General features: G+C 32.0%; 1 protein-coding gene across 3 annotated transcripts in view; it reads left to right on the forward strand.

Moving 5' to 3' along the window:
• LOC118184641 (tyrosine-protein phosphatase 10D-like) overlaps nt 1–27,403 on the forward strand; it is a 222,332-nt gene extending 194,929 nt beyond the window's left edge. Inside the window, exons 22-27 of one of the 3 annotated variants that reach the window (XR_004757464.2) lie at nt 2,774–3,031; nt 7,263–7,411; nt 11,622–11,757; nt 14,803–14,908; nt 21,027–21,160; nt 25,901–27,403. Coding sequence is in view for 1 of the 3 variants with exons in the window: in XM_035354344.2 (XP_035210235.1) it covers nt 2,774–3,031; nt 7,263–7,411; nt 11,622–11,757; nt 14,803–14,908; nt 25,901–25,932 (681 nt within the window). In the remaining 2 variants the exon portion in view is untranslated. The remainder of the gene's footprint in view (nt 1–2,773; nt 3,032–7,262; nt 7,412–11,621; nt 11,758–14,802; nt 14,909–21,026; nt 21,161–25,900) is intronic. The other 2 variants (XR_004757465.2, XM_035354344.2) reach the window with 2 other exon arrangements.
• Nucleotides 27,404–27,695: the final 292 nt, after the last annotated feature.

The following is a 27,695-nucleotide window of genomic DNA, read 5'->3' on the forward strand; positions in this document are numbered from 1 at the left end:
TATTTTCATTATTTAGAAATTTATTTACTGTTGCTGTTAACCGAAATGCTGATTATTCAGCAATGCAAAATGTAAATTTTCCGTCTCATAAAAGGCTAAATGTTTTGTTGCCGATGCTAAAATTTCCTCAAAGAAGCGGTCGGAAACCAATGACAGGAAGTAACAGGCAGTTAGACTTGTGGTGAAATTCCCAAATTCTCTAATTCACAAAAGAGTCGTATTAGAATTTGTTTGTTTTTTTATGATAAAGCATAGTGTGATCCCGATTTACTTTTGAGGAGTTAAGCCTATGAGACAATACCTGAGCGTCTGTGAAAATGTCGTAACTTTGGATCCTTATTGCTTTGCATCACCGTTTTATTACATGTCCGAGAACCAACTCCGAACCTGTGATATATGGGGGGCCCTGGTACTAATCCCAGGAAAGGAACGGATGCTTTTAAGTGCATAGTGTCTATGAGGCATGGGGTCACTTAAAATATTAGGGAACCGAAAATCCTCTCGAGGAGATTGGTGGTGTAGGGAAGGAAGATTAGGATACTCTTGGATCCCTCCCACCCGAGGTGTGTTCCATCAAATTTGGGGAGGAAATATGCATGCTATGTTGTTACAATGAAATACGTTAGAAAATAAGAAAGTATTATTTTGAAAGTTACATGAAAGAAGTAAAAATACATTTTAACACAGCACGGTGTTTACACGGTCTGCCTTGAAATTGTCGTACGAGTGGCTGAAAAGAGCTGACGAGACAGGTCTGAGGCTGTGCTCCGCCTGTTTCTTTTGGCAGTAACTGCCAAATGCCGGTCCTCATTCGGCGTTGTAACTCTGGGGCGACCTGTGCTGTAACGTCTACTCACATTACCATCATCTTGGAATCGTTGCCAAAGCCTGGAGATGACACTCTGGGCAATTCCAAGTTCGTTTGATACTTCCAGTAGGGTACGCATACATTCCAGACGGCCGATAATTCTACCACGTAAAAAATCATCCAAATGCGTCCTTTGTGTCATAACTATTCGGTTATTGCACTGAAATGCTTATAAAGCGCCTGCGAACAATTTTACTTCTTTGCCTGTATTCCTTATATATCACTCTCTTACACTCTCGTCATTGTGACGTACCATCGGTGTCATCTGGTTACTTCCTGAAATTTGCATATGATTCTTGAAGATGTGTGTAGTGGTTTTACAGGTGACATATTTATTTTAGAGTTCGATTTACGAGTGACTCCGAATTATCCTTAATTTATGGACATGAGTGTATATTCACGTGTAAATAAAACCGAGAAGTTCAAAGTGCTCAACTGTTAACGGTGAACTTTATTATACACCTTTTATACTAGTTGAAACCTGACTTCCAATTATCCAATGATTTTAAAGACAGATGAAACACAGGAAATCCACAAATTTTCTACATTTCATCTCTCTTTAAAATTACTGAATCCGGTTTTAACTGAAAATAATATTCCTATACACAAGTAGCTTTCTATTGTAGCGAAATGGAGTCTGTGCTTTTAATAAAGGTAGGCGAAAAATGATACAAATATAAAATGTTTTGTTCAGAATTAGCAAAACATTATAGTTTTAGACTAAATCCATTCAGAGAAAATTTCTTCCTAATAGACTTCACATCATATATGATTTTTGCTTTATAATATATAAATATTTTCTGCCGCACATTCCAGTAACTAGCCCAATTCATAGTGAATACAGTCAACCAATATAATTAGAATCTAGTTCATATTTAAAAATTTTTTACCTCACATAAACATTTTCTTTCAATATCTTCAACTTGGCATTTATATTTATACCCCAAAGGAGTATTAGCCCAGAAGGGCTATTAGTCTCGAACGGTATTTCGCTCGGTTCCCTATTAACGGGGTATCACTTTTTTAAATTGTTGCCACCAAATATTACCACCCTGTATTATACGTAAGGCAATTAATTAATCAAGAATCTGCATGAATGTATGTATGTTATTTGCATTGTGAAAAACCGACGGTACTAGAGAAATCAAATTTTGAATTGCGTAATCCTCCACCCGAACGCGGGCTGAACTGAACGATTTCAAAGCGAGCAGTCACAACACTGTAGAGAATACCAATTTTTTTCTTCAGCGCGCGAGACTGTCTATCGGATATAAGGTATTTCTCCCGCCTTCTTAGCAGGCCTTCATGGTGTGGTGGTCTGCACTCTAGGCGCTTATTACAGAGGTACATGTTTCGATTCCCGGCCAAGACTTTGCTCATTTTTCATCTCTCCTGCATCGAAAAAAATACTTAATATCTTTCCAGGTGCGCCCGAACTAAAAGGGTGATGGATTATGATTCTCCACACCCAGGATTTGGTGACTGGGTCTCCTAAAAACCCCAGTCGCCCTTTAAAAGGGGGAGTATATAAGATATTTCTCCCGACTTCCTAGCATGCCTTCGTGGTGTAGGGGTCTGCACGCTGGGCGCGTATTCCGGAGGTCCGTGGTTCGATTTCCGGCGAAGGCGTTGCTCATCTGTCATCTCTCCGGCTTCGAAACAACTTAATATCTCTACACGGAAATACTGAAGATTTTATGTTTTTAAATATTTTGTGATATTGCTGTTAATTCGAGGTTTATTTGATTGAAGTGCGAAGAATATGATATTTAATAAATAAAAATAACACATAAAATGTTAAAAAAACGCCCATTTAAGCGTAATATAAAATCTGAATGCTTTCAGATTTGTGTAATTTTCATTGCTAAACAGCTGTCACTAATCCTTGCATTTGTTGCTTTTCAGGGTTATAATTCACCTCGAGAATTCATCGTGACTCAAGGTCCCTTGCACAGCACCAGAGACGACTTCTGGCGCATGGTTTGGGAACAGAACTGTCGTGCCATAGTCATGCTTACCAGGTGCATAGAAAAAGGGCGCGAAAAGTGCGACCATTATTGGCCGTTCGATATGCAGCCCGTCTACTATGGTGATATTCAAGTCATATTGCTCAATGAATCACAGTACTTACATTGGACTATATCAGAATTTAAAGTGTCCAGGGTAAGTGAAACTATATAAGAAAAAAAAATACGTTTCATTCTATCAGGACTGAAATATAGAGTAAAGTATCATTCGTACGCTTTTCAAGGGTACGTACCTTTAAAAAGACGCTTATTCGTAAGCTTTAAAAAGACGAAAAATCGAAATTTTAATTTAGTGATGTTATAAGAGGTATTCTTTCCCTCCTTATCCAGCATGCCTTCGTGGTGTAGCGGTAGCACACTCGGCACGTATTCGATATGTCCAGGTTCGAGTCCCGGCGAGGGCATTGCTCATTTTTCACGTATTCTGCTTCAAAAAAATGTAATGCCTCTGCAATGTGATATGTGCCTTTTAGTTATAAAATTTTAATTCCTAAGCTGTTATTATACAAACTTAGTTTCTCACACTCTCCTATACCCGTATGAAACGGTAGCTGTATTATAAAAATAGTCGAAATATTTTTTAAATCATAACTCAAAACTGTAAGATATTTAATACAAAAAGAGAACGATTATACATCATTTTGGATAAAACTTTTCTATGAAGAATTTAACATCGATTTAGAATTAAATTTTCCTAAAGAAAGATATGCTTAGGTAAAGTTCTGTTTAATTCTTAGCTTTAGAGCAAAGCATAAAGAATGCAAAGGACAAGCAGGTACAAGTACAGGTAAAAGTATGGGGGACACCAGCGATGTACCATAGGTCAACTGGTAATGCCTTCCCATACTAACTCCTTTTTTTTTAAAAGGGGAGATTGCAAGTTTTAGAAGAATTTATATAGACTGAAGCTTTCCAAATGGGACAAGCATTTGCAAAGGACAAGCAAAAGTTCACTTAAAACATGCTTATTATATTACACAAAAATGAAGCGCGTCGATCATCAAACCGATCCGCTCAAATAAAATCTAGGTTACCAACGACTGAGAAGTAAAGTCGCTGAACCAGGAAGTTCAGTGCAAACGGGCTGGCTGCATTGGGTACTTTAGTCGTTTCCTCGTGTATACAAACTGGCATCTGTATATGGGCCAGTTTCCCTTAGAATGTTCTCCACGAAGGCATATCTATATATACAGATACCCCTCAAGGTTTTAATTAACCAAATCAAACAAAATCTATTATCAATTCTAACCCCGCCAAGTAACCCTTCTTTACATCCACAATTCGAATTTGGGCTCCTGTTCGATCTGAGATACTTCATGTCTTCCGTTTCTTGCCCATATATTTCAGTGTGCAATTTTTAGATGCGCCCGAAAAAAAAGAAAGGACACTCGGAGAAACTGCTTGAGCTGTGAAATGAAACGGCATGAGTCAGGGAGAAAGCTAAATGCAATCGAAGATATGCATTGTGAAAATCAGGGTTTCTTAAACATTTTTCAGTCGCGACCCCTTTTTATCGCTAAGATTTTTTCGCGACCCACAGGACCCCATAATATTTACGAAAATTTTGTGGGACCCCATCCGACACACGCTTGAATGAAACTTAATTTTTCTCACTTGTACTGTAATATACTATTGCAGATTTAGGGTCATTAATTTCTAATTTTAAAATATAGAACAATGTGAAACTGTTAAATAAGTAACAGACGAAATGACAGCGTCATGTGCAAAACAAGGAAAATGAATGTTTATATCATAAAAAGAATGCGTCGAAACGATTTCGTTTTTTTTTTTTTTTTTTTTCCTTTGTCTGTATTGTCTTATCTTTATCTATTTTCAGATACACTGTGTAAAAATATTTGGTAATTGTAAAATTATTATAATAGGTTAAAGAAATATCAAAACTGCTAAAATTTTTGGCGACCCCCTGCAGCAGTTCCCGCGACCCACAATTTAAGAAACCCTGGTATAAATGAAATATTTTAAGGTTAACTTGAATTAAAATTAATCGGAATAGAAGCAAAATGACACATAAATGTAATAATCCCGCAAATGAGAAATTATAAGCGATATTTCAGCGTACCATATCAAAACATCAGTAAATTTCTATATAAATTCATCCAAATAACAAATAAAATTTGGTTTACCAAATTGGATTCAGTATTTTGCATATGTGCCCAAACAATCCATATCAATTAGCTTCTTGGTGTACAAAAAGCTCTTTAATCTGAAAAAGATCTATGTACAAGATGACTCGAAATCTCTTAACTTAGTGTTATGTTTTTAGTGTTATGTTACATTAACTTAGTGTTATGTTAGATTATGGAACATATTTAGTATCGTATTTCCACATTATTATTATTATTATTTACGTGTTACGCACTAAAGCACTACATGGAAGCGAGGGATGCTTTCGTGGAGGACTTTCTAAAGGCAGCTGAGTCGTATCAACATGTTACACATTGGGAAAACGACGAAAACGCCCATGCAGCCAACCCATCGCGGAATTTGGAACCTCAGACCGAACTACCATTGTTCAGAAATTTAACCGCTCGGCCGCTGGTGGGGCCGTATTTCCACATGAAGAGTGAATTTTGTCGAGGAAAATGTTGACTAAACTTTGTCTGAATAAACTTGATCTCTATCTAGATCTGCCCTTAGAAAAATTAAGTTCTAATCCTGTTTGTTAATATTTCGCGGGAAAAAGAAAGCTAAATGCTGCGTTTTCTTTCGAAAGAAACAATTTTTTTAACTTTCTTAAAAAATTAAAAAATATTAATAGTTAATTAAAATTTACACTTAAAATTAGTTAGCATGCCGCCCAGACGGTATAATGGTTAGGGAAGCCTGACTGCGATACCAAGGGCCTGTGTTCGAATCCTGGAAAAGGCATGGTTGTAACTGTCCGGCATAGGAGGCGATGGTGGCCCACCTATTAGGTGCCTCCATACTAAAGCGACCACCACATCTGGCCTTGTATAGATTAATGGACTGCATTACTCTGTAACTGTTTACAATCTGCCATTGGAAAAAAAATAGTTAGCACTAGGGATTTTATATGAATTTTAAAGTAACGAAATGACCCATTGTTGTCTGATAAGAATGGTTTAAAATGCGCTCCAGTTTGCATTTTTAAAATCAACCAAATTAATTTTTAGTTTCAAACTTTGTGGTTAAGTTAGGTTATTTGAATACGGCAATGCACATAACGGCATAAAGGGAATGTCATCACATAGGATTTTTGCAAAGAAACTAGCTCCTATTCATGTTACACATGGGGAAAACTACGAAAAGCACTCATGCAGCGCCAAGATCGTTTGCCTGGGCTTGAGCTTGGTCGAACTACCAATATTCAGCGGACTTGAAAGAGAGTTTGTCATACTGCTACCCTTTATACCATTTCTTTTCCCTTTAACTAAAATTCAAATATGCATTTTAATAATTGGTTGATACGTTATGAAACTGTGTTGCAAAATCATATAATTTTTGAATTTCATTAATATTTTTTCTATTTCTGTATAAGGTTATTTCTCCCTCCTTCTTAGCCTGCCTTCGTGGTGTAATGGTCAATACACTCGGCGCGTATTCAAGAGGTCCGTTGTTCGAGTCCCGGCGAGGGCATTGCTCATTTCATCTCTCTTCTGCTTTAAAAAAACATCTGGTATTAAGTTGTTTGTAGCTTTTTATATCAGAGATCGGTGTTATCTGTTCCAGAAGAAATATTTACGGCATAAATTAAATGCGTATATATTTATGTATTTGGTAAACGGCCATCCTAACTCTAAGTTTTACGGTTTTGAGCTCAGTATTAAATGCAGGAATCGCCAACACTATTTAATTGCTGTATGTTAAACGTATGTGATTTGAGATACTTTAAAAAGTTCTTAAAATAGCATTGAATGTTTTGCGGAGCTGGAAAACTAAAATACTTTATAGCTAATTACTATTGCCAATTGTTTTCAATAATCCGTTTGAGATAAAAATTGCAAATTTCTAGTATATCCTTTTGAGATTAAATTTCTTGTTACTGTGTACGCCATCTCTAAATAAATTAATTTGTTATTATAAACTGTTACTTGCCAGTATATTTGCTGAAATTAAATGTATATTATTCAGTTTAAAGCTGATATAAAACAAAATTCTGGGGGAGTTAAATGATGTCGAATAAAAAAAAACATTTATAATATTCTTATCAATCATTATATTTAATAGAAATACTTGCTCATTTTACTTATTATCACTCTGCTATTTAAAAACTAAATATATTTTGGATAATTAAATATACTTGTGTCTAATAAGTAAATATATTTTGGAAGTATTCTAATATCCTTTATTTTGTGTGTGTGTGTTTTTTTTTAAATCTTTTCTAGAATGATCAGTCACGTGTTGTGAAACACTTTCACTTTACGACTTGGCCGGATTTTGGAGTTCCGGAGCCTCCTCAGATTCTTGTCAAATTTGTCCGGACATTCAGAGAGCGAATAGGATCTGATCCTAAACCCATCGCCGTTCACTGCAGGTAAGAATGGGATTATTAAAGGCTAGTAATATTAATATTATTAAAGGCTAATATTTTTGTTTGGCTTTATTACAACTTTTCACCCTTAGAGAGCACTGTTGTGCCGAAATACAATATTCTGTTTTACATTAGGTAACAGTTGTTACACCATTTCATTGATGCTGTATTACAGTGATGTTATCATATTGATATATTTCGTTAAAATATAAGAAAACAATAGTCTCTAAATTTGTTAGCCCTGTTGCGTTTTGTGGTTTCATGGATTTGGAGTGAGTGATGACAGCACTTGATGAGAAATCAAAAAACAATTTATTCGTCACTGTCAAACAGTAACAGTCGTCGAAAAACTACGAAGAACACGCTGAAACAATCAGCAATACAAGGTTCAGGCTACAACAGTAAAGACAGCTTCACGGCAGAGCACTAAAGTACAACTCCAAACTCGAATCGATCGCTGTTAAGCTAATCTCTGAACTCATGACACTACTACTGAACTCAAGATAGTCTTCTACTCCGTGTTACTCTTTACAATCAAGTTTGTGTCTGTACAACTTGTATTATGAGACACACAGTTTGTGAAGTGGATGTATTTTCTTGCAATACTGGAACACTCTACTTAAGCTGTACATCAACTTCTTCCATCTCTGCATCACATATATTTTCAGATGGTTCAATACTTGCTGACCGCGACTTCGTAACTCCACTACCAGTTTCTACCAACTTAACAGTCACATTTTCAGTTTCTCCATCTCTACTTCAGGCACTTGAGAATCAGAAACTTTGTTTTAATGAACTATTTCTTCACTTTTTCAGATGCTTTACTAGCCACTTCTTTTATTTCTTCATCTTTACAAACAGTAATATCACTTTCTTCCATTTCCACTTAATGCACTTGAGAATCAAAAGCTTCTTTCCCGTCCTTCATTTCTTCATCGTTTCGTTCTCTTTCTTAAATCTCGTTGGATGTTTCATCTTTCATTTCTTGATTTTTCTCAGATACTTCAGCCACTTCCTTCATTTTTCCGTCCTTTGATTCTTCAGATGCCACTACTGTTCATTTCCACATCTTTTATTTTGACTCCATATTTCCCTCTAAACTTCACTATGTTGCTTCCAATGTTCTTTTACTTCACTTCCATCCGTTGGAGTTGTTCTTGCATCTCGTCTTTTAATCTCAGCCTTCATCTTTTCCAGACCAGCTTTTACACCTGCAAACAAGTCCATAAAATCTTTCATTTAATCCGCTATGGCTTTCTCCTGCAAGCGGGTCGCTGGCATTCACTCGCAAACCCCATTTCTGATAACATAATTTGCGTTCTAAGGATTTGCTGATTTGGAGTGATTGATGACAACACTTGATGAAGAATCAAAACGCAGTTTATTTCTTCAAAAGGACCTAAGCACGATACAACCTGTTAAGGGCTAAATCTAAAGGACCTAATGACCTAAACTTGTAGGACCTAATGACTCTACAACCTGTTAAGGGCTAAATCTAAAGGAACAAATGACCTAAAGTTGTAGGTCCTAATGACTCTACAACCTGTTAAGGGCTAAATCTAAAGGACCTAAAGTTATAGGACCTAATGGTTCTACAACCTGCCAAGGGCTAAATCTAAAGGACCTAAAGTTATAGGACCTAATGACTCTACAACCTGTTGAGGGCTAAATCTAAAGGACCTAAAGTTATAGGACCTAATGATTCTACAACCTGTTAAAGGCTAAATCTAAAGGACCTAATGACTCTACAACCTGTTAAGGGCCGAAGTTGGTTCTACTTCACCATTTTTCAGAGACAAGGTAAAAAATTACGAAACCAGATTAACGCATCGCCTTCAGCTGAATTTTCAGATGGTTCAGTTCTTGCTGATCGCGACTTCGTAACTCCACTACCAGTTCCTACTAACTTAACAGTAAAACGAAATATTCTATTAACAGTCTCTGAGTATTACGACAACGGTATAACTGGATCCCCCCCAGTCATAAGCCAGCTCACGTAGCTTAAAGTATTATAAGTAACCAAGCATTGCTTGAGGTTCTAATCATAGACGACGCAGGGGCTATGTGACGGGGTTGTTTGCGGGCAAGCAGCTAATATTAATCCAAACTCTCATACAGCTACGATTGCTCTCACTAAATTTATACAAAACTGCTTGCCACTTAAATCTGTATTAACTTTTTGAAATGAGTGAGTCATTGGCAAAAATTAGAAAAGATAATATCCCAGTGTATGGATGTGCTGTAACAGTAGCATGTATGTTTCTATAGCCTTTTTGTAGAATTTATTTCAGTAAACTGCAGAAATTTATTCCTGCATTTCCAAGCAGAAATCCCGGAATGTGAGTGTGAGATATTCCAGTGCAATCTGTAAGTTTCATAGGCCTTTATTTTTTATGCGAAATAACAACTTTTAGTTCTCATAGAATCCTACATAAGAACTGTTATACTTACAAATCAATGTAAATAGTGTGCACATTTTTAAATTGTTTGCCTAATAATCCAAAAATATTTTTCAGTGCTTTTTTTAACTAGAGAATATTTGATCTTGGTGTCCATATACTTATAAGCCTATTTTGTGGACGATCTAGCGTTTCCAAACAGCATCATTAATTCTGCGTTGTAGGTAACACTCCCACTAAAGTACAGTTGTGTATCAATGCCTAGGAAGCTTTAACTGTGATTTTACATCCCTCTCATATAAATGACGCAGAATGCCGATATACAAAACATTCATGTTGCAAATACGTTTTTTTTCTTTGCTCAACAATATAAAATAAAAAACAGAAAACCGTTTTTTATTATATAGTCACGCAATGATTAATGAATGTGAATAAAAAAGAAGTGCTATTTCTTTCATACATACATTACATCAATTATTATCAAGCATGTCTGCACAAAAGTATCGGAAGTAAAGCTGGCTCTAGATCAACACATTCGTTGACTTTTTTATTCCATATGCAAAAGGAACCTAAATGTCTTGCCAAAAATTTATATTATATAGGATAATAATAATAAAGTATGGACTGTTTGCTTTTAATTTAAAGTTATATTTACTTTTATTTGAAATTCAAAATACTTTTAGTTTCCTTTAACTTCGAGATAAAAAGTGTAATTAAACTTAAGTTTTTTTATTTGGAAATCAATCTTTCTTTCCATGCATTTTAAAAGCTTTAAGGACACGTCTAAAAACGTTCTCTGTTTAACATCTTAAAATAACATGGGATTTGTTTTTGTTCATACACGTTCGAAAGAATGTTTTTATATACTCTTGCTGAATTGATAGTAGTGTCTATCGCGCTGGTTTTCAAACTGCGTTACATGAAAACCTGGGGTTCCATTCAAGTCCTCTACGGGTTCTGCAAGTCAAAATCAAAATTTGAAAGAATTTTTTTAATTTTTAAAATTTTATCTGCTGGCCACAAATTTAAAACTTTAACTAAATTTATTGGCCCAAAAGAGCGTTAGCTCACAAGGGCTATTAGTGCCGAAACGGGATTTTGCGTTAAATCACTTTTTAAACTGTTGCCACCAAATATCATCGCCCTGTATTATTTTAAAAGAAATTAAACAGAGAAGAATGTGCATAAATGTAGGTATGTTTTTCGCATTGTGAATAAACGATGGTACCTAGAGCCGTCAAATTTTGAATAACGCAATCCTCCACCTGAACATGGGCATACAGAAGCCCGAATTTTTTTCTTATCTATTTCAAATTTTGTAAAATTTTAACGAATTTTTTTATTAACAAGCTCAGCTGTTTCAAAGTGATCAATGGCAATTCTTACGGGGAAAAATACATTATCTCCAGCGCTCCAAACTGTCTATTGGAAATGCTAAAGATATTTTGTTTTTAAATATATTAAAATTATTTTGCTATATTGCTGCTGAATTATTTTGGGATAATGCAATTAAATTTTATGATATAAGAGCGAAAAACAGGATATTTTGTAAATAAAGGTAACGCGCGAAACGTTAAAGAAACGTATCTTTGGATGTAATGTAAAATCTGAGAACTTTCAGATTTTTTTTTTAAATCTTTTATCCCTTCAACCTTTAGATATTAATTTTCGTGTTCTCCGAGTTGATAAAATTTGAAGATCATTGCTGTAGTGTAACACGAGCTAAAAAATACCCTGGCGTTCCCTAACTGTCATTATTTATATTTTAAAAGATATGAATTCTTACAAATCTAATTTTGGACTTCCATTTGCAGCGCTGGCGTCGGCAGATCAGGCACTTTCATTGCTTTGGACAGAATTCTGCAGCACATTCAGAAACATGACTACGTCGATATTTTCGGGATTGTTTATGAGATGAGAAAGGAGAGGGTCTGGATGGTGCAGAACGAGGTTTGTGAATTTTATGTCTTGTTTCGCTTTGCCTTTTTAATGATTATTTGCTGTTGCGTTTTGATTAATAATGTATTTTATATTGAAATAATGACACACGAAATATAGAACTCATGTTACTTATGTATAAATAATTAAGATAATAATGCGCAGAGATACTTTTCATTTCTTTTAGGAAAATAGTGAATTATTTTTTCCTCTATGAAAAGGGAGTTGTCCCAAGATTAATCAATACTGCTTCTCCTTTTGTTAAAAAGTAAAGTTTGTGCATAAATACAAATTTGTTTGTTAATAAAACAATATATTTTCATTAATACATAAAAGGATTTCGGCAGATTACCTGAATTCAGTACTGCTTTTTATTGGCATGTTTAATTATAATTTATATTTTAGGTGAAGCAAGTTTACAAATGCAAAGAATTTTTTAAAAAAAGTTTAAATGCTCTTAAAATTATCTGTGTGAATTTTTTTTCGAACCAATGAAATGAGTACCCGTTGTTTTTATTATCCATTTATTTTCATTATTATATCAGTTTGTGTAAGCAGAGTTCTAATGCATAAAATACTAGATCATATTTCGACCGGAATTATTGAAATATACTTTTGGTACCACACATAATCTGAAATTAAAAAAAAAACCTTTGTCGCATTTGAGAATCCATAAGTCTCAACAAAACATATTCCAAAGGATGTTTACGCATGTTTAGAAAGGGTGCTTACGCATAAGCCTTTCAATTAATATTTAAAATGTTCGATCTGGTAGCCTCCTTTTTTGAGGGGATGTACTAAGTCTGCATCGTAATTTCCATGGTAGAAGAGATTATCGTAAACACGTTCTGAATAAATACAGAAATTCACCCGTTTAAATACGCACTTCACTTAACTTTAAAATTACAGCCTGGCGAGAGAATGTGAAAAGTTGAGAGATTCAGCAAAGGTATCAAACTTAAAATAAATTTGTTATGCAAAATAAGGAAAACCCTACAAGCTCTTGTCAGAACATTTTATTCCAAAACATTTGCTTTTTTAAAAAATTATTTATGGAAATCATTTTAAAAATATTTAAACACCCTTTGTGATATGTACTTCACTTAAGGAAGGATTTATGATGTATATTTTCTTCCAAACTAATTTCCGAGCCATGTATATTATTCTGCAATATATTTAAGTTCGGAACATACATAAAATGTCTGACTTGTATTTGTTTGGAACTTCAGGATACGTAATTGCTTTCAGCATTTAGAACTTTATATTATATGTTCTTTTTTGGATAGAGACTGAGCCAATACTGTAACTCTAGATTTAAAGGTGAGTCTCTAAATTTGTTGCAGTATCATGTGTCCGTGTTCATTAATTAATACAGTTCGCTTATTATATCCGTACATTTCTTTCCTGTAAGATTCATTCTCAATGGCTTAGTAACGTAACGAAGAAATATTCGCTGAACATAATTCTTGGTAAACTATTTTTAGGCAAACTGCATTAAATTTCACTGAATTTAATCAACTCACTCCTTATTTCTTACTTTCAATTTTTGAATTTCAGCGCTATATTGAAAATAATCAATTCGAAGTATTAAAGATTTTGAGCTTAAGGGAAATCTCTCAACTCAGAAGAATAAGGCCCACCTGCGGCTGAGTGTTGAATGAAAGCCACCAAACGCTGGTAGTTCGGTCCGGTTTTTGAATCCCGGGGAACAGGCTGGCTTACATGGACATTTTCATGGTTTCCCCTTGCGTAACGTGGATATGAGCCAGTTTCCCTTAACAAATTCTCATCTGGGCATCCTTCCCTTTTCATGTAGTGAAGGAGCACGTAATAAATAAATAAATAAAATGCCTCCTAATACTAACTTCGGCAATAACTGAAGTGTCACTTGCCAACAATTCGAACACAGTCAGTTACGATTTGTCTACGGCTTGCAGAATAATATCAGAAGTTGTAGAGTCAACAACTCTGACAACTTTCTTCATGTTTCTTCAACTTTGAAGCAGGAGACCTGAAAAATGCGCAGTGACCTCACTTGGACTCGAATCCTGGACCTCTCGAATAAGAGGCATGCGGAGAGGAGTGAGAAAATACATAATATACTCCTCTTTTTGAAGAGCGACTAGGGATTAGGGGACCCAATCGCCAAATCCTGGTGGCGACGAAATATTGTCCACCACCTTTTATTTCGGGAGCCACTAGGTTTTTGCCAGAGTTGTGTGTAGAGTCATTAAGTTTTTTGATGCAGGAGACGTGAAAAATATGCAGTGCCATCCCCAGGACACGAACCCTGCATCTCTCGAATACGCGTCATGTATGCTTCGAAGTACACCATGAAGGCATGCGGAAAAGAGGGAGAAAACACCTTATAACGGAAACAAAACCAAAACGCAGTGTAATTCTTATTCCGAACTACTAACAACCAGAACAGTAACAAAAATAATTTAAATTCTTATTAATAACACAGCTTCTTAGATGACATCATCAATAGATGTTAAATAAATTTAGTTGCAGAACCATTTAAAAGAATGTTTTTAAATAGAAAAAGCCTTAGTTTTCAATATCAATGAGGGAAGAAGAAAATAAATATGAACTTCGTAGAAAAATTTCTGAATCTTTTTTTTTTTTTTGTAAAACATTTAATGTGTTTCCTCATATGTTTTTAGCATTTTCGTTACAAGTATTCTGTTCCAAGTTAATTTTAGTATTAGGTAAAATTTTTTGCTGCCTCAAAATTTCTTTTTAGGATTTTGATCCATAACATAAACGAAATATCAATATTATCTAAATCTAAATCCTCGTTTTAGGTAATAATAGTAAATATGTATACTCTGTGTTAAAAACTGGACAATTTTACTACGCTAGACAGTATTCTGTACGGATAATCTTAATTATTAAATTCTGTGCTTCGTTAATAAATGATCATATCGATCATGTTTGGAAACGAAATGTGATAAACAGGTGATATCGAACGAAGGTAATTACATCCGAAAATATTTTAATGCAGTAATTAATAGAGGGAAGCAAAACATTAATTATTTTTGCTTGCTTTTTCAGCAACAATACATCTGCATCCACCAATGTTTGCTGTGTGTTTTGGAAAAGAAGGAAGAAGTCCTTGAGCTTGGCCGGCCCGAAGCCCATGACAATCAAGGATATGATGGTAAGTCAATTAAAATGCTCATATAATGTTTAAATTTCGAAAGTGTATTGTATTTTCAATGCATCTTCCTTTACAAATTATTTTGAAGGGGGGGCATTCGAAGGCAATATTTTTCGACACAAAATTTTGTAAAAATGAGAAGAAAGCAAATATTATTAAGTAACATTTGGAGTATTAGTTCATAATAATTACTTTCTTTTCCCCGTGATAATAGCAGCATTTAATAAATTTAATTTGTTCCATAATAATAATAATAATAATAGGAAAATAATATAAATATAGATCCTAACATTTTTTATCAAAAAAAAAAACTAGATTAAATTAAACAATAAATTTAAAATTATTACTCCTAATTTTTATTTTCTTCCCCAAAGTGTCTTATAAAGTCTTATAATCGCAAAAAGTTTCGGCTATCATATTTCAACTGAATATCCATATATGTATGTGTGTATATAGGTATATGTAATAGGAAGACTTGGAAAAAGCTGCAATGGATTGGCGATGGTTCTCTGTGTTGCAATAATTTGGACAGGCTTTACTGCATAGCTAGAAAGATGACCCTCGGATACAGACAGAGTCGTAAATTTTATTCCACGCATAATTTTATTCTTTGATAATTAATTCTTGAACACATATTGTTTTGAATATAGAAAAAAATCTGATGTGTGCACCACATCACTTCCTTGTACGTAATATTAAACTGTACCCATTTTTTCTTGCATTTCATTTAAACTTATTGAATTAAATACTACTTCGTCGATAGCGCATAAACCACAATAGAATCAATGCACTTTTTAAAATTCACTATATTTCTTTACCATAGCGACACTCTTTCCCTAGGTTCTCTTAACTACGTTATATTTCGTTCATATTATAACTCAGAATGCACAAAATTTGAAGAATTATTTAACGTTGCCACATGTTCTACTCAAATGCTATAATAAATCTAAAACGATGTACAAAAGAAATTAAGCAAAAAAAAAAAAAAAGTTTTTCACAGACGATTCAGTATTTCTCATTCAATTATTTAAGTTCTCACTTCGCGACAAAGCAAAAAATACATTAAAACTCAAGATGTCTGTATTGAAAATTATGAAGTAAATCTGAAGTACTTATTTCCTCGAATAAATTCCAGAATGAATAAAGCATGATTTAGTTCGAAATAATAAATAAAGGCGTTATATTTGTTGTTGCGAAGCTTAGTTTCTCTAGATTGGCTACAAATCCGCTATTTTGGCAAGTTTGAAATGTAAACAAACATGTCCGCATCGCAAAATTCATTAACAATTTTTAAATTGTTGATAACTCCACAAATATTGCATGCAGATTTACTAATGGCATAAAAACCTTAACCGGAAGATAAGAACAGCATAACTCAATTATTTTTAAAGCAATAAATGTACAATTTACAAACATATAAGAGTAAAGAAACTGAGATTACTGAGCCGGGTAACAGAGTGGATATATATATAAATATATACGTTTGGTGCAGCTGATTGCAACCAAAATACGAGGTGCACATCTACATGTTATAGCAGTCCTATATACAAAATTTCAACGTTCTGAGGCTACTCGTTTTTGAGTTATGCGAGATACGTACGTACATACGTTCGTACAGACGCCACAAAAAATTCTCTTCAGAATTCATTTTAAATCAGCTTTATAATTTTTTGCGGGGAACAGAGTCTTTTATTTAGTCCTTACGTACAGATGTCACGTAAAAACATCTTTAAATTGGATTCGATAGCGATGAAAATGGATATTTGCGATGAAATATGATGCCTGAAACGTTTCGTGATTATAATACTTCCTTTTTACTTCGCACAATGAAGTAAAATCGACACATATTGTTTTTCATTGCGTATGATCACTGCGAATGCGCTATGCACCCTGCGAGTTTATACCGAGTGTTTTTTTAGAACAATAGACAATACCTAGCAGAAGTTAAACGAGCGAAGTTGCTTCTCGACGGAAAGAGAACTAGAGGCAAAAAGTGCGCAGTTATCCAGTTAACATAAATTTTCATTTCTTGAAATTTTAAGTTCCGAATTAGATACGTTTTAACCCATTAAACCGCCAAAACTACAAGGAATGTTTTTTTTTTTTTTTTTTTTGCTGTATAACGTTTTATAAATCTACAAATCACTTTACTTGTAATTAATTTAATATTAAAATATACATTGTATTTCTTTTACAAATACAGATTATTTCATTTGAAAGTTTCAAGCATGAAAAACTTGATTACAATCATGATGTAAAGCTACATTACATACTTTGTATCTATAAACAGTCTGGCTATGGTACTCTTTACAACAAAGTCTTTTGTTATCAACGGACTTTTACAATAAAATGTCTACCATCTCCATGCGATGGTTTTTGAATGCTGAATTTATTAGGTCTTCCTGTTGCTGATCTATTTCTGGCTAATTCTACACTCTCAATAGGAGCTTGCAAAAGGAAGAATGCATTCTCGTGTCTGAAATCTAAAAGAGACTTTATATTTCCAGTAGTAAAAAGTGGTGATATTTAGTAAGTTTAGATACGGTCTCACCTCATATAAGTTATCAGTATTGTCAATTTGACTATTGTCAAATGCAAATTCTGCTTCATATTCCTGTACTGCAAACGTGATATCGATTTTCGTACAATAGGAACAGAAATGTCCTTATCAAAAGACCAATACATTTTTTCTTGAGGTAAAGAATGATATCCTGTAAGCAATAATATTCCAATAAATCTTCTCATATAGGCTTCAGATGCAATAAATTCTGGGCATTTTTTTTCGCTGAGCGTATATATATGTCTGTTCAACGAGAAGAGACTAAATGTCTAAACCAAAACGAAAATCGAAAATCTGTGCACTATTTTTACCTTATATTTTGTCTTTTATAATTTATCTTCTATCTCTTTCTTCATGTTTTTCCTGAGACATAACTAACAGTTCCTTTTTTATCCACTTCAAGATTTCAGTCTTCTGCTTTTTAAACTTTTTAGTATGACTATAAATGCTTTTAGAAGTCTTAAACTTACTTCTTACGTGAATTTACGTGAATTTCAACTTGCAGTATCATTTGTTAAAATATCATTATCATTATTTAAAACATTGCCATTCCTTTCTTCTTCGTCACTAGCCTCTGCAATTTCTGGGGGAACAACAACAATATCAGTTTCATTCTGGTCATTAACATTATCATCATCTGTTTCTTCATCAAAAAATTATTGAAGGGCTTCTTCTAATGTAAGATACCTCGTTCTAAGCATTTTTAAACAACCAGAACATGAACCAGAACATCGAAAGGAATGAGTGAAAAAGGAGATTGACTACCCGTTTCCTGCTGACGTTTCGTCAGCGCAACACCTGTTTTCCCTTCCTTCCCAACACAAATATAAACATCTGACTGATGTAATGTTCTGATAAACGGTGACCTTGACTAAAAATAGATCACTCATAAAGACGGCGATTCTTTCATTAAATATTTTCAGCAAAAATACCCGGTCGAAAATTTTGCTTAAAGTATGAGATTAATTATTATAAACAAAATGATTGTTGAAGGCAAATATTTTTTTACAGAAATAATCTTCATAATATTCCCTACACAAAATCATCTGCTGGTATAAAATATCTTAGGTAGTTATATTTATATACGCATTTATTTTGACCGTTGCGTCAACGCAACACCAGCGGCTAAGCATGACCCAGTGCATAAAAAGGCATTACTACTTTTAGAATAGACGGCGGGGGGGATTTAAGAGGCTACTGCTAATTGAAATTATAATTGTGATTTACATGTTTTTTTATCTTACACACATATATTTATGCATATATAGATAGATATATAGATTTTAACTTTTCGGTTCTGAGGAGGAAAACAACATTTTATTGAATATTTTTGCTGTTTAAAGGAAAAGGAACCACAAAATATCATAGTTACAGCTGAAAATAAATTTGTTTAATTGTAAATTTTGTAATTTAATGGTAATATCTCTTTATGCTTGCCTTTACAAAAAGGTCAAACTTGAAGTTCAGGAGAAGTTTTCATTTATATTTTTTCTTTATAGTGCATTTTTCTCTTAGAACGTTTCTTTAATTAAGTCATTAATTAAGTTGTTTTTCATTAAAATTTTGACTATATTTTCTAAAAGTTTTTCTGCATGTAAAAATAATTTACCTTACTTTTCTTATTTATGTAACATAGATTCCTACGACGCTTTTATTCGCATTTCATAATTCGCTTCATTATTTGAAATTACTTTCCTTAAATGGCGTAGAAAAGGCGTAAACTTTATTGCATTTTGCATGTATGATAATATACAAAGGTCCTGCCTTTTCAGCAAGTTAAAATATTGGCTGAATTTCATGTCCAAATATTGCTTTTTATTTTCAGCAATTAATTCTCGCGATAGTCAAACTGATAATTATAATGTATTGGGAATAATATTTCTGTATATTCAAATATTTGTATGAAATTTGTATATCGTTGGATTAATTCTTAACTAATAACTTGCGGGTTTCTGCCTATAGTTAGTGTTAATGACAATTACAGAACTAGGGATATTTTGAGACAGAAAGCATCTCTTATCTCATATTAGGAATTTCTTGCAGATAGTATCCAGAGAACAAGTGTAACCCTCTACTGAACAAAACTAGTAAAAGATGGAAAGATATAAATTTCCATTGAAATGATTAAAAAGCCTTGAAAAGTTAATACAGTGACTGTAATCGTTAACTAAAATTGGCCGATTTCGTCTACAGTGGAAAACATCAAAGAAATATAATTTAACAGTTGAAGATTTCTGTCTGACTTTAGAAAAGAAAAAATCTGATGGGGACACCACATGGCTTCTTTGACGGCCTATTATGACATGCATATTTTTTGCTCCATTTAATTTCAATGTATTTCCTCGAATTTCATTAGATAGATGTTTCTCATTAAATTAATTCAGTTCTCACTTCGCGGCACAGAAAAAAAAATACATACAATTTCAAAATATCTTCTAAAAATTGCAAAATATAGAAACACCTAAAACACCGAATAAAGTTAAAAACCTTTAAAAAACAATCTTTATAGTTAAAATTAAAGTTTTAATAAAACTTATTAAAACTTTAATTTTAGGTGCACAAACCTTTGGACCCCACTCGGCAAAAAGACACTGAAGTTGGTGCAGAAACTGACTTAATTCCCTATGCCACAAAGTTTTAAATATAAACAAATGGTGGCGTCGTTATTCTTAGTGGAACTTAACAACTTTTAAATAGTTTAGAATTCTACAACTATTGCATGCAGATTAACTAAAGGCATAATAACCTTAGCCGGAACATAAGAACCATATAATTTAATCTCTTTTAAAGCAAAAAGGCACAATTTACCAACATGCAAGAAAATCTGAGTTCACCGAACCGGATAAAGGAGTAGGTGCATATATATATATATATATGTATGAGATAATATAATCAATTAATCAATATTGTTTAGGAAATAAATTATTATATATATACTTTTAATGCGGCAGATTGCAACCAAAAAGAGAGGTGCACAACTGCATGTTACAGTAGCCCCATATACAGAATTTCAATGTATGTACGTACGCATGAACGTACAGAGGTCATGAAAAAATCTCTTCTGAATCCATTTTAAATCCCTTTCACAATCCGTTTTTGGGAAAAGAGGCCTTTCTTCTGTCCATACGCACAGATGTAAAGCGAAAACATCGTTTAACTGGGATCGAGAGCAGTCAAAATGGACATTTTCCTTGAAATGCGGTACCCGAAATTTGTCGCGATTGCAATACTTCCTTTACTTCGTACAAGGAAGTAAAAATACTTAAAATGTTAAAAAAGTTAGCAGTCAATACTATAAAACAAATTCTCCCTTCTGGTCACATTAAAGTATCCTCATTTATTTAGCATTAACCATTATGTTTCCATAATCTCCTAATTTTGCCTGGAAACATTAAAGAACTAAAATTGTGTTTCTTCATCCTAATTCAGAGAATTTAAAATTTGGCTGTAATATCTAACGAAACTGATGTACTAAACATATGCTCAAGCTGATATTTCTTTTTATTTCATAATTTTACTTTTTATTCTTGTTGTGGTGATATATAATACATTTTGAAGGATCGCTTCCATCTTCAGCTAAAACGACAGTCCGTTTATCCAATGGACACGTCGAGAACAAAGAGTGAACTTTATCTTAGAAGAATGCCGTATGATCAGATTGAATACTGAGTCAATAAAAGTTCCTCTTCTTGGTAAATATTTATTGGGAAATATATCAGCATGATTTGCATGCTCGTTACTGTTGCTTGTTATGGTATGACTTCGAGCATAACATAATTTCTGTTGTTTTTAAACAGCACTCTTGAATAGTTTTAACGAATAAGGAAAAATCTATAAAATTTGACAAAGATTTAATTAAATAAATACTGCAGAAATAAGAAGTTATAGTTTTAAGTAAGAAATTGCGTCATTTCCTTCCACCCCACCCCTATCTTTCTAAAAACATTGCGTTACAGTTTGGTTTGATGCATTTTATTTGATAATGACAAAGCACGCTGGGGGTATCTGTCTAATAAAAGGGATGTTTTCGTGGAGGAATTTCTAAGGAAAACTGGCTCGTATCCACGTTACACAGGAAAAAACCACATGTACGTTAAGGAGTAAGTTCTTTGTCTTCTTTTAAATCTTAAGCTTGCACGGCTGTAGGGCGAAAAAGAGAAAAAAAGAAATAAAATCTGTGTAAAAATGATATGGGATTTTTGTAAATGAAATAAAAATTCATTAATTTTCACCATATCTTTGCTCTTGATAAGATTAACTTAAACATTAAAATTCCAGTTGAATTGGGCTCGAATTGGCTTGGTACTTCTCAATTTTCCTAATAATTAATAATCCATACACATAACATGACATGTAAATATGATCCAGGATCCCTTAGTATATTATCCACGAAAGCATCCATTTTGTTAAACAGATATACTCATAGGTTTTTCCCTATTCTGGGAAATAATAAAAACGTTTAATATCTGTATTATAATTATATTATAAATAAAATTTGTTATTATATTAATTATTAATGTATAACTGTAATATGAATTGGATACTTAAACTCCTTTTCTTAAATTATTAACGCACTTTAATCTAAAACTTACTTTAAACAAACTAACTAATGTGGTTTTAATTATTTTTTTCATTAATTTATCCAAATGTTTACAAACTCTTGGTAGTCCGAACATTGAGTAAAAAAAAAAAAAAAAAAAAAAATTAAGAAAAGAAAAGAAAAAAAAGAGATTGCAATTTTCCCACGCATAAGCTTCAATAACAGTTTTCTTGCTTTTTAAATTAAGCTCACACAAATTGTAGTAATCATGTTTTGAAATAAAAATGGTGCAGTCTGATTTTTCCCTTCATTGAAATAAACTATTTATGAGAAAAGTCATTAATTATTATTTATTCAAATTAATCGCTGAAGCATTTATATTTTTTCCAAGAAAATTTGTAATAATTTTCAATTAAAGCTTGTATTTTGAAATGCTACTCATGTTACATATAATAAATTGAATGTTTTTCTAACAAAAGCACAATACTCATCGCATATTTTTGCTTGAAGTAATTAAATGTTGGTTTGAAAATTGCATGTACAGAAATGAAATGTAATTCTGAAATTTTATAGCATGTTATGTAGCATGATTTTCATTGCATGAATTTTAAGTCTGACATATCCTAATTGTACTTTTATTACGGTGTGCTTTTGTATTTCTGTATTTTAAACAGCATCAAAGAGTAGAAGATAATGTAATGTGCTTCAATTTCTTGAATTTCTTTCTGTAATCAAATTTTTTTTTTAAATTGTTTGTCTTTTTTTCCATACTTTTTTTTAAATTTTAAGACTTTAACCTTTATTTTCAGTATATTACTACTACAAATATTTTTGAAATTGGTAGTGCTGCCATCTGTTTATCATCAACAAAATTATTAATGACGCGATATGGCTCCAGAATGTATTGTGATGAGTTGACTGATAAACTAACAAATCAATTTTTAATCTCTTCATTCTAAGAAAAGACGTTTTAAGTGAAATTCAGATTAATTTTTGTAATACCTTAATACGTTTAAATTTAGATTTAAAAAATTTTAATCAGATAAAAAAAATTTTTAGCACGGTTAAACTCTGAGCTTTTCAATAATGAAAAGTAAACATTAAATATAAAAAAAAACATCAAATAGTATTTAAATTTAAATTGCTTGTATTCTGTTGTAATATGTATCTGTAATAAAACGCAGGTTTTTATAAGTATAGATAAAGAGATTGTTACGTCGTATTTCTATAAAAACTTCTAAAAATATATTCAGCTATTATGGCTAGAGACTTGTTAGGTTACTAGCTGTATCTGTTTTAGATTAGATACTTTTACACAAATGCTTTTATAACCTATATTTAAAATTTTATTTAGCATAACGTGGTATTTAATTCATTTTTAAGGTTTAAAATATGCACTTATTTATATTTTGATGAACCATAATGTCGTTAAACAAAAATTTAATCAAACGTTTTATGGCATTTTTTCTTATTATTCCTGCTGCTTTTCTAAAATGTAAAATAATAAATAATCCTGAATGCAATAATATTTGCAATAATATTTATGATATTATACAAATCACTTGCATATTTTGTCCCTTACTTTCTGTGATTATGTGAGTAGTGAATAACGTTTTATAAAGTAACTGTCATCTTGATCTATCACTATTATCACTACCACTATCATCGTTATTATCACCTTGATCACCAAAATCACATAATCATCATTATTTCTTAAAATCTAAAGGGAAAATCTCCGTGATGAAAAGTATAATTTTGATTGAATCAGCGATTAAAACCATCGTTAATCTACAAAATTTGCAAATCGTTTATAAAGGATTGATGATCTATCGATTTTAAAATTCTAGGCCAATTAATCAATTAATAAAAACTCGATGAAAGAATGCCATCTGATAACGACATTCTGAGATTCTGCATTTATGTTGCCGTGAATTCCTATTCTCATTTTCTTTAAAATAATTGTATTATCAGATTAATTTATTTCCTAGAGTGATCATATAATTAATTCTCTATTCATTAATAAATGTGATTACAATTATTAAAAGAAATGAAATACAGATAACATATAGCGTATCAGAAGTTTTCTTTTTAAAATTAATTATAGTACTTTGTAGCGTAACATAAACATATAGCATTTCAGAAGTTTCCTGTTTAAAAATTAATTTTGATTGTTTTGTAGCATACTTTTATAAGAACTATGATACCTCATTGACCTCAAATCAATTTTATTCTGAGAATACTAGTCTTTAGTTTGACACAAACAATGCAGTACATTAGAAGTTTTCTTTTTAAAAATTAATTTTGACTCGTTGTAACATACTTTTATAAGAACTAGAAGGCCCATGTACCATAAATCAATCGTGTTATGAAGATAATAGTTTCCAGTTAAACACAAACATATAACATATAAGAACTTTAAAAAAATTAATTTAGACTACTTTGTAGCATACTTTTATAAGCCCATGTACCTCAAATCAGTCATGTTATAAGTATAATAGTTTCCAGTTTAACACAAACATATAGCATATCAGAAGTTTAAAAAAAAAAAAAAAAAGAGAGAGAGAGAGGGCAGTTTTATATCTTCCGTTCTACTGGACCGATTGTCGAAATTTAACTTGCGTTTTCCGTGTCTCGAAAACGCGACTTAGGATATATATTATATTAATATATATGCCATTAATTTAAAGTAGGTATTTTGACCCTAAAACCGGAATTTTTCTGAAATAACATACCAATTTATTTCTATATTTCGATTCTACGACTCAAATTATGCCAAAGTGTCAAAAAATCGCACGAGTCGTTTTTAAAAAATTAGCTCCCAAAGTTTTAGCTCCTCCATGTTAATTGAATTTGGTATATATTTATTAATATCTCTTTTTTATTAAACTTATTTAATTCTTCTTTTCACATTTCAAAATTTAGGTTCATTCCAAATAAATTTCGCCCATTTTTTACGATTTATTTTTACATTACGTATTTTTAAATAATTTTTATAAAATTTTCGGAAAACATTTTTAATTATAACCTATGAAAGTTTTAGCATCATCCTAAAGTAGATGTATTTCTAAGCATACCTGCAAAAAATTAGAGTTTTTAATATAAAATGTCCTAACGGATACGTGAATTTACATTTTGGAGCGTTTTGAAGTTTGGCATATTCGTTATAAGCGATTATAACGCCAAATGTGGTTTTACGCATTTTGTTAAAATTATTTGAAAGTATGAACGAAGCCTTTTTTTATGCTCGTGGACAAGGAATAAAAAGGAAAGGAAAATAGGTTGCTATAAATTAAGAAGCTCGCCAAGTGAATTATTTAGTTATTCTTGGCGCAAACTGACAAAAATGTGCCGAGATAAATTTTTGAATTCCTCCATAAATTTCTCACCAAAAATTAATTAAATTAAAAATTAAAACACAATTTATAAAAAGTTTAATATCTACGTATAATTTGAGTCCTAAAATCGAAATATGGAAAACAATGATATGCTATTTCAGAAAAAAGTTCGATTTTGTGTCAAAATACCTATGTTAGAATAACTGCTGTGCATAAATCTAATATATATCCTAAGTCTCCATAACTCCAATTTGCACAGTTTCTTCAAACTTCCGCGTTACTATATTTATCTTTGCAAACTGATAAATCATCTTCGTTTTGTAATATTAGAAAGCTGCTGATAAGACTTGGCAATTCAATGAACGTGTAAATTCCAAAGCGATGTGGGTCGGCACATAGTAGACCATGAAACTTCTGTATCTGCCTGGACCGGAAGGGTAAACTAATAAAATAAAAGCTACTTCCATTCATAATCTACTGACGTAAACTAATTTTTTTGCCCACAATCGTTGATGGATCCGAAATTAGAACTGAGTTTTATTTATTTTTTCTTTTAGATGATGAAGGTATTGCTGAATCCGGGATATGAAAGGGAAAAAAGAAAGTCCGGCCGTTCGAATGTAGCTTGATGCACTTTTCTTTTATGGACTTAACCAGAAATGAAGAGAACATCCGTCCGGCTGCATCCATCAAGCAAATCGTCTTTCATTTTGACTTTCATCTTCCTTGTTTGTAGGTTTATGCCACATCCGTGTACCATCAATCGCCGTCATGCAGAAAGGAACCATCCCAACGAACTATGCCTTGATAGCCTTTGATGCACAGAATAGCCACTAGTGGAAGAAAGCACTTAAACAATTTCGCGATAGGTACTTAGTCAACGTGACTTGTATTCTTTTACTGTGTTCTTGTCAACGTAATGCAAAATGTATTTGCTACATTTTTGGCTCGTCGGTCATTTTTATTGTTGCCATAGGTTGTAGCATATTCCATCTAACTTATCCTTTTCATCATCGTATGATTTAACATTTCAGAATATGTAACAGTTTGTTGCGGATCACTCCCAATATCATAATATTTACAGTACATATATTTTTTTTAATTATTTTCTCCCCTTGAAGAATAATAGCTTGTTTCACTCATTCGTATTCTTTTTTAATGCATTTGACAAAAAATGTATTTCGTATATTTGTTTTGTTTATTACTTGTTGCCACTATTGTGTTGTTCTTTGGTGTTCACTTGTCATTGCGATAACCATAATCAGATTTGTCGAAAGATTTTGTATATTAAATCAAATTTAGATTTAAAATGCTGTAAATAAAAATGCAACTCTTCGTAGTAATTATTGCAAAAGCTTGAAATATTTGACGCAAGATGGAAATAATATATATTTATCATAATATCAGTTCATAGTTTAATTTTTAATGGATTTTATGATCTAATTTATAAGATTCTATGATCTTATAAAAATTATATATAATTAAACTTAAAGCATCTAAAATTATTAAATTGGAATCAAAACAAGGTAATGATTCAACAATATTAATAATTGCAACCGTGTATAAGAGGTTAAACACAATATCTAAACATACCAAAATTAAAACAAGAATTCATAGTAGAACTAACTAAAATAAAAATGTAAAAGAGAAAATATACAAAATTATTAAAATATAAAAATTAATCTCCTTTTACTGAAACTCCAGAACTCATCAGGAGAAAATGAATGAAAGCTTCATAAAAGTCGATTAATATGTGTTGTTCTCTTGGTTCTTTTCAGATCAAAACTGAAAGAAGATTGAATTAAATTTTCCTTTAAGACATTAAAATTCATATAAAACCAAAATATCGAATCTCAAATGTATCCAGAATTTTTCCTACACGTTTTTGAAACACTTGGAGAAAAGAAAAAACATAACGTTGTGCCAAACTGACTACTAAAAGAAACCATAAAGCTTTAAATTGGTCTAAAATCATTATATGTAAAATCATTATATGCTAATCCAAAATTTAAAAGCAATTACAAAAAAAAAAAAAAAAAAAAAAAAAAGAGCAAATCAAATATACTTTAAACCAAATAAAATTATACATATTATATAAATTAATAATCTTAATTATGTAAATTATTATTGTTGTATTTTTATTACTTATAAGTTTTTATGGTCTTATATATAAGTAAATTATTGTAAAATTTAAATTAAAAAATCTACAGAAAAACCTTCAATTCTAAGTTAAATTTATATTTACATACATTTTTCTTACAAACATTTTTATTATAATTTCAGTTGCATATACAAGAATTAAAACACAAATTATAAAATTGTAAATTTTATTAGTTAAATGCAAATAAGTCT

Source organism: Stegodyphus dumicola, chromosome 5, assembly GCF_044657685.1.
Source record: "Stegodyphus dumicola isolate Sdum_Otavi_A_Nest chromosome 5, ASM4465768v1".
NCBI lineage: Eukaryota > Metazoa > Arthropoda > Arachnida > Araneae > Eresidae > Stegodyphus > Stegodyphus dumicola.